Genomic DNA, 12023 nt, shown 5'->3' with positions numbered 1-12023 from the left:
TGACCTTGGAGACCACATAGACAAATACTAAGACAACAGTTCTCAGATCTCACCCACTGTGTCTTATCAAGTGCACCACATTTTCTAGCTGGGTCAGGACATGACTATTGGTTCCAACAGAAAAGAGAACATAACTCATGGGGCAGCCATTTTGTTGGAGGGGCTTGAGTAGGCCAGACGCAGACATTACTGCTTAGTGGGTATCTTTTCAACAGAAAGGAAGCTGCCCCAGGTAGGGAGGCAGAACTAGGAAAAGACAGACAGAGAAGAGGCTGGGCTCTGGGTTCTCATATGCATAGGTCTCCGGCCTAGAAGGGGCTTTAGGTCCTGCATCCACCGCCCAGGTGGTCACCTGGTCCTGGCTAGAGGCCTCCCTCTTCCCATTCATTTCTGTCACTCACCCAAGTTTCCTCTTCCTGTTTTAAGGTGCTAGCCCCACGATCCCCACCGAAGCCAAGGAACAGAAACTGAAATCTTTTCCATCCCAAGTGGACACGTCCTTACTGGACCTTTTGCTCTGCTTCTGTTTGAGTTTTACAGCCCTTCCCTCCCCAGAAACAGGGAGAGTGGCCAGCCAGTCACTGCTTCATACATTGACCCTAGGGAAGGCGGCCCTGGGAAAGGTTTCATGGCATCTTGGCATCTCTCGGAAATTGGGCAGTCCTCCATTTCTCTGGCCATGCTTTTTGGCCAAGAACTGCAGAGGATGGCCTGGATTTCAAGAGGCTGAAAGTAGGTTAGAACCTTCTAGAAAGGGGAACTGTGTTCAAGACATGGGGATTTCCTGCCTGGGAGAAGCTCTCTGGGACTGGCAGTAAGCCAGAGCAATGCACACGTGAGGAGGCTTCCTCTCGGCAGAAGAGGCAGCTTCGCTTACTTTGAGAAGCCTCAGATCTAGGTGGGTAGAGCCTTGACAGTGCCAGACAGACAGACACCTGGACTGGCAAATGGTCATGCCTCCAGGTGGCCCCTGAAGTACACTTTGGCACATGGACAGCCCCTGACCCTTCTGGAGCCTCCTGACAGAAATGGCGATTGTTTTTTCAGAACTTTTCACTTACTTTTAGGGAACAAAAGGTAAGATTGACTTAGCAACACTCACTTTTGAAGTGCAGAGAAAGAAAATAAAACTGAGTGATTTCATGCACAGATGCTCCGCCCCTAAACCCATGCATGCCCTGCCTTTGCTCCGAGGGCCTGGCATGGTGCTGGTCACAGGGAATCTGGGAGCTTTACGGAATCAGGAAAATCAAGGGGCACTCGAGCCCTTCTCACCATCATGCTTTTCCTTAATCATCTAATCCCTGCTTTGGGGGCCTTGGGGTTTTCACAGGAAACGAAGAAAGAGAATACACACCAAAGAAAGATCCTGGACACTGGGTGTGTTCAAAGAGTGAGATCGATTTCTTTTTATTGCCATCTTAACAAAAATACTTCGGAAGGCAATCTTTGATTCCAGCATAGGAGGGCCAGGCAATTCCAGGCAATAATTAAGCCATTGGCTGTTGGACAGGAGAGGGTTCAGTTGGAGGGGAACAGGAACCCCCAAAGAACCACAGAATGGGGAGATGGAGCCAAAGGCACAGGGACATTACAGTCACCTTCCAGTCTCCCTATGTGGGACAAAGCTTGGCTTGGGTTTACAAGCAGCACTCCAGGAATGGCCTTGGAAGGCACTGGATGCCGCAATCCTCCCAGCTCCCACTATAGCTCCCACTACAGGATGGGAGGGTGGGAGGTTGTGGGGGTGGAGAGCTTGGCTGGAGGACTTCTGCTGGGGTCAGCTTCAGGCCAGGGAAAAAAGAGGACACAGAGCTGAGCTGCACCCAGGTCAGAGCTAAGCTTGCATCTGCCACCTGCTACTTCCCTCTCTAATGCTAAGAACCGAGTTCTCTCCCCACACTCCAACATGAGACATGAAGCTAGAGGTGTGTGTAGCCAGTGCATAAGCAGCCCGAGCAAGCAGAGGCAAGGCATGCTGGAACCTGGAACGGGGCATGAGCGTACGGGGCTCTGGATTCTTTTAGAAGCCAGGGAAGAGACTGCCTTCCGGTTCCTAAGACCTGGCTCTGCCTCTCCCAGACACTGGCTATAAGCCATAGGGCCAGGGCAGGGTGGGAGAATCACCTGCTACATGCTGAGTGACTCCCGCTTCCACCCAGGACCGCTGAGGCAGGAGCAGAGATACAGGGGGCAGAGGCCCAGCAAGGGGCAAGACCCCCGTCTTCCCACTACTCCAGACCTGGCCTCTGACAGGGGAGCTGGAAAAACCCACACCCTGGCTTCCAGTCCTGGCCCCCTCACTAACTGGTTGTATCATTTGTCTTATACAGATGAGGACAGTAATAATGATCGTAATAATACCTGACTTGGCTGGCTCGAGCTGACTGTCCTGAGACCCCACTGAGCCCACCCCTCTGCGAGGGCGAGGAAAAGCATAAAGTGCTCTTTATGAAGGCAAGACAGTCTTTTCCTTCCTCCAATATCATCCCATTCTTTTCCCCACTCCACACGAGGCAAGCACAGCAGCTGAGCACGCGCACAAGGGCAAGCGGAGGGCCAAGGCAGGTACCACCCCCAGGCAGGGGAGGGCAGACCCCTCCTGGAAGGACTGACTCAACCTGCCCATCAGGCCTTGCCCCCTTGAGAAGCAGCAGCATTGGGACCTGGGAGGTCATGTGTGGGAGGCCGATGCAGCAGCCCCGAGGTTGGAAAGTGGGATTCCATTCGGATGCTCCTCACTGCTGTGGCCCCCGTCCCTGCAAGGCTTACTGCCACGGGACACAGAACAAGAGGAAAACAATCTCCCGGCCAAGCAAGCATGAGGCAGGTGGCTTTTCTTGCATCTTCAGTATCCACCAAAGATGAGGGTGCAGGGCTGAATACATGCTCTGTTAAAGCACAGGGCAGTGACCTGTGCTCGGTGAGGAGGTGACAGCGCCCCAATGTCCTACAAGGGTCATCGATCCTGTTCCTGGACATGAGAGACTGACCTCTGTTGCAAGGCCAGACATCCCTCCTCCATGGCTCTTCTTCCTAGTGAAGACTAGCTGGGTTAGAAATTGTGCTTTCTCTTCCGAGACCTGGTAGTCCGTGTGGGGGCTGGTGCTGGGGGAGCTGGTGGGGGCTCTGGCACGGGGGCTTGGGCTTGGGTGCCCTGGGGAGTGGAGCCCATGGGGGCTGCCCCATCTGGCCCCCGCTGAGAGGCCTGAACCCCATCCCGGATCTCTGTCAGCGTCTGGCACATCTGACCCACGCGGCTGGTCAGCTCGGCCATGGCCTGGCCGATGACGTGCATGCTGTTGGCTATGTCCCGGTGCACGGTCACCAGCTCCTGGCAGAACTGCTGGAACACCTCAGTCTGCTGGGCATGGACGTGGAGGAGCTGCCAGTCAAGGCCTGTGGTGGGTGGGCTGGGGTGCGGCCGAGGGGTCCTGCAGGCAGCCTGGGCCTGGGGCGAGGGACGGGGCAGGGCCTCTGGCTTGGGGCCCACCGTCTCAGACTGGTCTGAGGAGGAGGATGAACGGAGCAGGGCGGGCCTGGCCAGGTGGGCCTCTTCCTCTGGAGACTGCTGCAGAGGCACCCGAAGAGGCTGCCTTGAGGGCCCGGGTGCCTCCTCATCTTCATCATCTTGGGGGACAGAAACAAAGAAGGATAAATAGTTACAAAAGGGAGAAGGAGGGAGGCCCTGGGTTTGGCCCTGCCCCTGAAAAGTATCGCCCTGCCCTGCCACTCCACAGTCTACTTTGGCCCCCGCCCTGTTCCCCAAATCACTGAGATGCGTGGGCCCAGCACCCCTGGGGGGAAGTTCCTCTTCCTCTCATGAGAACAGCTCCATTCTAGCGGGGAAGAGCCCAGGCCAGGGGACTTGGAGACCGCAGCCCAGTGACTCCGTGCCAACCCAGAGGCTCCTGACCTCGGCGGTCACTTCATCTCACTGCAACTCACTTTCTGCAATAACCAATGCCCTGTCTACACATCGAACCACTCAGCCACCTAGTTGGGTTGTTAAGAAGAGGCATAAGCAAGATGACAAACATGAAGGTACCACGACACTCTCCGCCCACTGACTGCCAGCCTCTCTGGAGCCACATCCGCACTGCTTGGGGCCATCTTGTGGCCTTGCCAGAAGCTGCACCCTTTGTTTCCATAAGTTACTGGAGTACAGGTGGTGTTTGGTTATATGAGTAAGTTCTTTAGTGGAGATTTGTGAGATTTTGGTGCACCCATCACCTGAGTAGTGTATGACACACCATATGACACAAAGGCATAAGAATGACACAACAGACTCTGGGGACTTGGGGGGAAGAGTGGGAGGGGGCAAGCGATAAAAGGCTATAAATATGGAATCTACACCTTTAAATCACCACAGTGGATCCTGGCAGGCTGGAGAAACCCGGCAGGAGAGCCACCTCTGCCACCAGCTCTGCTGCCCTCCTTGTTCCCCCAAGGCAGGCTTCCAGGTCAGTCACATCGTGCTCCCAGCCAGGAGCACCTAACCGCACAGGGGCCATTGGACAGATTGCTCCCTGCAGCTGGACACAGGGAGGGGCCCAGCCCCTGCACATGTTGGTCTGGCTTTCTGGTGACCGAGGGTATGGGCTGATCCCTGTGGCAGGAATAAATAATGTATGGGCTGACCCAACTGACAGGCAAGCCCTCCCTGCCTGTACCTGAGGGCTTGAGTCAGAACCATCCCCCAGGAAGGTGATGGGGAGGACAGATGGGTTTATCCTTCAGTTTCCTCATGCCTCCCAGGGGTCCTGGGGCCTCACTTAGGCCAGCCCTGTGTCTCTTGGCAGTGCTTGGTGGGACAGCAGCCATCCTCTGAGATCCCAGAGACCTGTCTGGTATGGCCAATGTTGGAAGGAATGAGGCCCGGCGAGGTGATGCTGCTCCCTCCCTCCCCGGGCCTGTTCTGCCAAGCCCCTGGCAGCTGGCCACTGCTGGGAAAGGGAGGGCTGTGAGCCTGGCATGGGGGCGAGCAGGCTCTGCCCGATGGTATACTCAGACTCCCTGCCAGCCCAGGTTATCTTTGGTGGCCTCGTTACATTCAGTCTCAGGGAGACGGTGGGGTGAGTGGAGCAGGATACAGGGAACAGGCTTTACCAGATGCTGACCCCCCCATTTTTTCTTAACACGGGGCAGAATCCTCTTAAGACTTAGGAAAACGCTGATTCACAGGAAGCCGTCAGACCCGAGTTCAAGTCCTGCTTCTGAATTGAGCTCTGGGCCACCTTGGTTTTTAAAGCTTACTTTCTACATTGCAAGGAAGTTGAACTAAATGTTCTCCACGTTCCTTTCCAGCCCTGAACATCTGACTCTGTGAACCACCACCTGTCAGGAGCCCCAGCCAAACAGAAAGCGAGCGGATCCCACTGGCAGGGTGCCTGGGAAGGGAAGGCACAAAGGAGTCTTTGCAAAGCACCTTCCTACAAAGCACCTTCCTATGGCTGAGCCACAGCCACTTCCCCGGGGCCCCTCCTGCCTGGCTCCCACCACTCACGAGCTGGTCAGGCAGATGGTCTCTAGTGGGGACTGCAGCTGGCGGGGAGCAGGGGAGATGTGCAGAAGTGGAAAGGAAGGGGTGCAGCCTCTGCAGAGGTCTTGAGTGCTCCCCACTTCTGCTGAGCCCCAAGGGACACTGGGGCCCTGGCTTCAAAGTGCATGTGAGACACAGGAAGTAGAGAGGAAAGGCAGGGACAAGTACAGAGGGATGAGGAGTGGGTGGGTGGGTGGGGGAACAGCTGGTGGATGGAGAGGGAGCTTAGAGGCAGCCATAGGGCAGGCAGAGTGAGGCAGCACAGTGAGAAGGGGGAGCAGGCTACGCAGCTCAGGCAGGGGAATATGGAGAACAATAGAGGAACAAAGCCATCAGGACCAGACACAGAAAGAAACTGATCTTTCCACGGCCGGGGCCCTCGCAGCTTGGCCACCTCGCCTCCAGCCCACCCCACCACACCCCGCCCTACCACCCCCCTGCCCCACTGCCTCCAGCCCCCTCCCCGGCACCGCTACACTTGGGCCTTCTCACTGTTCCTGGAATGTGCCAAGCGCCTTCCTGATGCGGGGCCTCGTACATGCTGTTCTCTGCCTGCGAGCCTCCCCTCCCCTTCTGCGTGCCTCCCCTCCCCTTCTCCGCACCCCACGCTGCTGCTGCCTGGCCTGGTTAACTCTTACGCTTCACAGCCCAGTCTGCTGGACTCCTTCAGGGAGCCTTCCCCAGCCTTCCTTAACTCTCAGACAGAACTGCCACGTAACTCACAGGGTCAAATGCAAAATGAAAACGTGGGGCCCCTGGCTCAAAAACTATGAAGAATGTCCAGATGGCGACAGCAGAGCCTGAAACCCAGCTTGGCCACTGTGACTGTGCAGGTTGCATGCTCATGAGGTCAGCTCTGCTCTCGGGACCTCCTGGACTCCTGTGTCCTTCATCCATTCATTTCCAGTTTACTTGTGCAGCTATTTAAAGTTGGTTTATTCCTAGAAGTCCAGGGTCTCCCCAAGAGCAGGGCCTGTGTAGGGTTTATGTGCAGCTGTCTTTCCAGCTCCCAGCACTTCTCTAACACAGAGACACAAATATTCTAGAATGAATGCACAAAAAGGGATGGAGAGGAGACAGAACTGGGAGAAGGAGAGGAGGAGGGAAAGAGTGGGCTGGACAGGGAGGGACAGGAGAGAACCAGAAGGAAAGTCCATGGGAGACTGCGGAGAGTAGACTGGGGAGCAGGTGGGCCAGTGGGGCGGAGGGGACTGGTGATACTCACAGCTGGTTGAAGGGCTGTCGGTGCCATCCAGTTCTGCCCTGGGAAAGCCACGCCCTGCATGGGCTGTGAGTAGCGCTGACTCGATGGCCCTCTCGTGGGCTGTGAGCACGATGGTGGGGGCCCGGCCCCCAGCCCCAGGGCCCGACAGGGTCTGCTGCATGAAGGCCAGCTTGTCCTTGGTCCTGCGTTTCATGTCATCCCATCTGTGCTTAATGTCCTTGACGGAGCGGGGCACCTGGCTGACGGAGGTGATTTTCCGGGCTATGCCTTCCCAAATCTTGTCCCTGTCAGCATGGGACAGCCGCATGGTCTCCCTCCCAAAGAGCACAGCTTCGTGGTGGGTCACCTCTGTGACAAGAATGTCCAGCTCCTCCTTGGAGAACTTGGGCTTCCTCTTACGCTCGGCCAGGTGTGCCACATTCCTTGGGTTGAATATCCCACAAAGCACATGGGGTAAATGACCGGCAACGCAGGTGGTCCTCCTCCTTCCTAATTGCTGGCCCCCAGCTGGAAAGCCAGGAGGCATCTGGGGCAACCTGGCCCCCACCACACCCTCCTCCTACCGAGAGGTCCCTTCCACTACTCCTCGGAGGGGAGGGTGGAAAGAAGAGACGGCGTTACATGGGAGGGAGCACTGGACTCAGAGTCAAAGGCCTCGGGTTCGGGGCCTGCTTTAGCTCTTACTAGCGGTAAGAGCTAGGGTGGTTCAAGTTCAATCTTTCCTGCCTCACTCTCCCTGTCCAGAATAATAACCACAAGCCTTTGGGGTTATCACTAAGGAGGGAAAAACACCATGATGTAAGGGGCTTAAAATTGCTTAAAGGTAGCAATAAAGGATCTTATCAAAATTAGGATTAGACCATTGCCTCTATAAAGCCATATTTACCTGCAGCCCTATAGCTGAATGCATGGCTCGGAAAAAGAATACGTCATAAGCAGGGAGATGATTTACACTGGGCTGCCATGGGGTGTAGAGCAGCTACGCCATGACTAGCGTGTGGCCACAGAAAGCTTATTCTGCCCAGAATAAGCTTATCTTCCCCTTCTCCTTCCCCTTCCTGGTCACTTCTCCAAGCCCCCACCTTTGCATAGGTGCAGGAAAACAGGTTTTCCTCCCATGGGAGTGCTTTTTTTGTAGGATGGGTTGCGGTGGCTTTTTGGTAGAATTTGAGGATCCCACAACTGTCCAGACGGAGACAAGTTCCACTTTGGTGGACACGAGGGGGATCTGGGATTCCCTCTCTACCGAGCAGCCACAGGCCTTGGGCAAGGGGCACAGCATGGCCCTTCCATCCCACGTGGTCCCTGCTCTGGCTTTGGAACTCGATTTCTCCACATCATGGCTCTGTCACCCTTTAACTAGAGATAAAAGGTTAAAAAAAATTCACCCAAGAGAGGACATGAGGGTGTGGAGGAAAGCTCAGAGCCCAATTCATTCCTTGAACTCTTCTGAAACCAGGAGGGGAAGGCCAGTGGCACAAGCATCCTTTAGCCCTCATCTTCCTACTCATGCACCGAAATTACCAGGGCCCAGAAGATGGGAAGAAGGCTGGGGCCTCATTGCCCAGTCCAAGATGGTGGCAGGGACATGGATTACACCTGGGACTACAGACTGTCTCCTTGAGCCAAGACATGGGACTCGTGTGAAGCCAGTCTCCTTCTCCATAAAACTAGCGTGATAATTCTAGTGTCATTGCCCAGGGCTATCAGGAGGAGTTTCTCACTCTTGCCACTATTGCAGTTGGGGCTAGATAATTCTTTGTGGGGAAGGAAGGGGTATCCTTTGTGATGCAGGATTTTATCAGTATCCTTGGCTTCTATCTGAAAACATCCAACTACCAAACATGTCTCCAGGCCTTGCCAAATGCCCCCAGGAGCACAAAATAGTGCCCAGTTGAGAAGCACTACAGGCAGATCACCTAGCGCAGTGCTGTTAGAAAGGCCAGCTCAACACGACAGTGTCTACTCCCCTCCTGGCCCACCATTAATTTTGTTAAGAAACTGAGTCCATTCAATCATCCCCAAGCCATGCCATGACAGTGCAAGGGAGAGCATGTGCAGATCCGAAAGAGCTACCAATGGAAACTGGACATGAAGGGGAAGGAGGATTCCCAGGATGTGCTTTCCCTCACTCCAACCATAGGAGGGGCATCTCCATGGCAACAAACTGCATCCCCAAACCCAACCTGCTCTTCGAGCGGTCATAAGATGAGAGCCCACCAGCTGTGACTACCCAGATGCCATCTTGAATCAGGACAGGCTGGGAGCAGAACAGAACAGATCCCATGCTAGTGAGGTGGCAGTAGCAGAACCTCCCAAATCCCTGCTCACCAGTGCCCATCCAGGCCCAAGAGGCCAGGCTTCACCTGGTCCTTTGTGCACAAGCAGGAAGAACACTGGCCTAGGATTCCAGAGCCAGGAGTTCAAATTCTCATTCTGCCACCCTGACTGCATGCTCTTGAGCAAGACCTCACCCTGCCCTGGATCTCAGTTTGACCACCGTGGCATGAAGATCCACACACAGCAGTGGTTCTCAATGCTAGCGGCACATTAGAATCACTAGCTTTAAAAATACCAAGGCCAGGGGCCCATCCCCAGCCCAATTAAGTCACAATCTGCAGTGCCAGAGGATAGCTAAGTTAGTTCGGATGATAACTCCCGTTCTTTGGAGTTGTGGGAAGGCCTTGTCCCCAAGGAGAAACATCAGACGTGGGTGAAAGAGTGGAACATATTCAGCTCTATGGGTAAAGCTTATGCCTTAAAAGCAACAGCACAGAAAGCCTGATTCCCCAGTGGACACACACACACTCTTCCCTGCTTGGCTGGAGCCAGGCTGCAGCCACAGGGCAGGTAGCACAGCGGCGCAGGCCGAGGGTCTAATCTGTGTAGCCACCCTATAGCCTGTCTAGACACCGCACCCCAGTGTCCTCAGACACAATCCTGGCCCCTTGGAAGGCCCACGTCAACAGACCCCTCCTCTTTCACCTGGGTCCTGCAGCACACTGTGGCTCAGAGCAAAAACTACACTGGAAAGTCATCTCTGTGGTGGGAGGTGTGAGCCTGGGAAAAAACAGTGGGGGTTGGAGCAGGGCTGCCTGATCCACCTCGGTACCCAGTACACAGTCTGACTTGAACTAGATGCTCAGTATGCAGCTGGTGAACTGTAAGTGCTCAGCTGACCTGGATCCCGTGGCAGTAAGAAGAGAAGGCAGTTTGGGGTGTCGAACCACCTCCCTGGGGTGTGTCTGATCGGCTGTGTGCAAGGAGGCTGGGGGCAGCGGGTGCTATTCTCCATAAGGCAAGGCAGAGGGCCTGCTCGTCTCTGGCACCTCTGTTCTGCACCCATCAAATGGCAATGAGAACACCTGCCCCAGCACATAAGACGGTGAACACTAAAGTGCTCTGGGAGGTGTGAACTGCTGCTCAGCCTCTCAGGGCTGTCTGATAGGAGTACAGGTGGGCAGTGGAGCCACTGGGAAGGGCACAGGAGCCCTCATCACACACTCCCCACCTCAAACCTGTTTCTCCTCATTTGCTCAGAAAGTCTCAGAGTTGAAGACAGCACCCCCCACCCTTAGGAAGTCCTCATCTGCCCTCTTTCCAAGCACAATCCCACCTCCAGCCCAAGACCTCATGGGTCATGGAACTGTACAAATGTCAGAAGAGGGCTCCAGGTCCATGGTTTGGCTGTGCCCCACACTCCAGACATCTGAGGCTTCCTTCCCTCCCACCCAGATCCAGATTCCCGGTCAGTGCTCCTAGGTCCCCAAAAGATGCCATCAAGCAGGCAACCGGGCATGTCGGGTCTCCCACGCCGTCCACAAACCCCACCTGGCAGAGCCCCTTGCACATGGCACAGACCATCAGCATCACGCTGGGCCTGTGGTTCCAGGCTCAACTCAGCCATCCCCAGGGGACCCTGGGCCAGTCTCCTGCCTCCTCTGGCTGGCATTTACGGAAACTTCTGGTGCAAACTTTTGTCCCAAACACTGGAACAGGATAAAGTTCACTCTTCAAAGTACTCAAACTTAGGCAGCAAGCACTGTCAAAAACTGAGCTGGAAACTTTGTCAGAAGCCCTCTCTTCCATGGAGGCTGTTTGAAATGCTGGGGCTGCACTGGGGCGTTTCTCACACCACTCCTGCAGGCACCTGCTCTGAGAAGGTGTCATGGTCCTAGGTGGGGGACATTCTCCCCTTCTTCCCCAGGAATGCTGTCAGGAGCCTGGGCCCAGGTCCTCCTGACACACTGCCAAGTGAGCAGCCCGAAGGGTCCCTGCATCCCAACAGCCTGGACACAGGCAGTCCTCTAGAGACCCCTGATGGAGGCCTAGGGGAAAAGGTGGGTCCTTCAGAGCTAGATGCATCCCAAACCCTACAAACGGCAGTCTCTGGGCCTCCAGAGTCCTCCACCACTGGAGATCCCATAGAACCAACACACTCCCTTGGCTCCTTTCCAGAGGCCAGGCAAGACCCCCAGGACATCAGCAGAGTGGGGCTCACCTCATCCAGTTGGCTTTGGTCTCGTCTGAGCCATCTATGGACTTATAGCGGTTGTTCTTGTCCACAATCTGGAAGAAAGAGAGAGAGTCTAGGATGGCCATTCTAGAGGAGCTCTCATGTCTCTGGGCTCCTTCCCAACCAGGGCCCAGGGCCTGGTCCTACCTGCTGCCACCCCCTTCCCCTGAAATGTCATCACTGCTACAGAACTGAAATGCAGGCTGGGTTCAGAATCCCTGCTACCTATCCTCCACCCATTCCCATTCTCCTAGAGACACTGGGGAGCCCATCCTCCTAGATACACAAAGCCCTTCACACGTGTTTTGAATTCCTGGGAGATGGGGAGCAGACAGATGGGACCATCTCCCTCCTCTGTCTTGATGGAATAGTCAGCAACATGGCTGACAAGGGGCATTTCCACTGGCCTCCAGTTGCAACTACAAAGACTAAATCAGTCCTTCTCTCTTCACAGTTTCTGTGGGAGACAGAGGCCACTGCTGGATGACTGAGCACATGTGATTTGAGAGGGTTCCTCCTCTCCCCAACCTCTAAATGTTCGAGAGCCTCAGGGTTTGAAGCTGGGCTGCTTTCTCTTTTATTTCATCATCACTCTTTAATCAGAGTTCAGCTGGGTATGAAATTCTAGGCTAAGCTTTATTTTCTTTCAGCACTCTGAAGATTACTAAAAAGACTGCCACTGGCACAAAAGCAACAGCTGTCAGTCTCATGTTGTTCTTTTGTGGGTAATCCTGCCTGTG

The 12023-nt window shown here is 55.0% G+C and overlaps 2 protein-coding genes across 26 annotated transcripts in view; both read right to left on the bottom strand.

The window, feature by feature from the left end:
• The window catches only part of PRDM11 (PR/SET domain 11), an 87576-nt gene that overhangs the window by 18856 nt on the left and 56697 nt on the right, over positions 1-12023 (bottom strand). For 17 of the 25 annotated variants that reach the window (XM_035262419.3, XM_035262428.3, XM_035262418.3 and 14 more), the window contains one exon: positions 11269-11336. In XM_035262419.3, the coding sequence (XP_035118310.1) occupies positions 11269-11336 (68 nt within the window). Of the gene's footprint in view, positions 1-1381; positions 3631-6767; positions 7190-11268; positions 11337-12023 lie in introns of those variants that run through there. The other 8 variants (XM_078339306.1, XM_078339310.1, XM_078339307.1 and 5 more) reach the window with 1 other exon arrangement.
• LOC103796294 (uncharacterized) lies at positions 1382-3057 on the bottom strand. The gene is given in 3 exon segments (XM_054240793.2): positions 1382-2759; positions 2761-2939; positions 2942-3057. Coding segments are annotated over 3 exon segments (708 nt in total). The 5' UTR covers positions 3015-3057; the 3' UTR covers positions 1382-2303.

This window comes from Callithrix jacchus, chromosome 10, assembly GCF_049354715.1.
Source record: "Callithrix jacchus isolate 240 chromosome 10, calJac240_pri, whole genome shotgun sequence".
Taxonomy (NCBI): Eukaryota; Metazoa; Chordata; class Mammalia; order Primates; family Cebidae; genus Callithrix; species Callithrix jacchus.
This window is presented reverse-complemented; position numbering and strand designations above follow the sequence as displayed.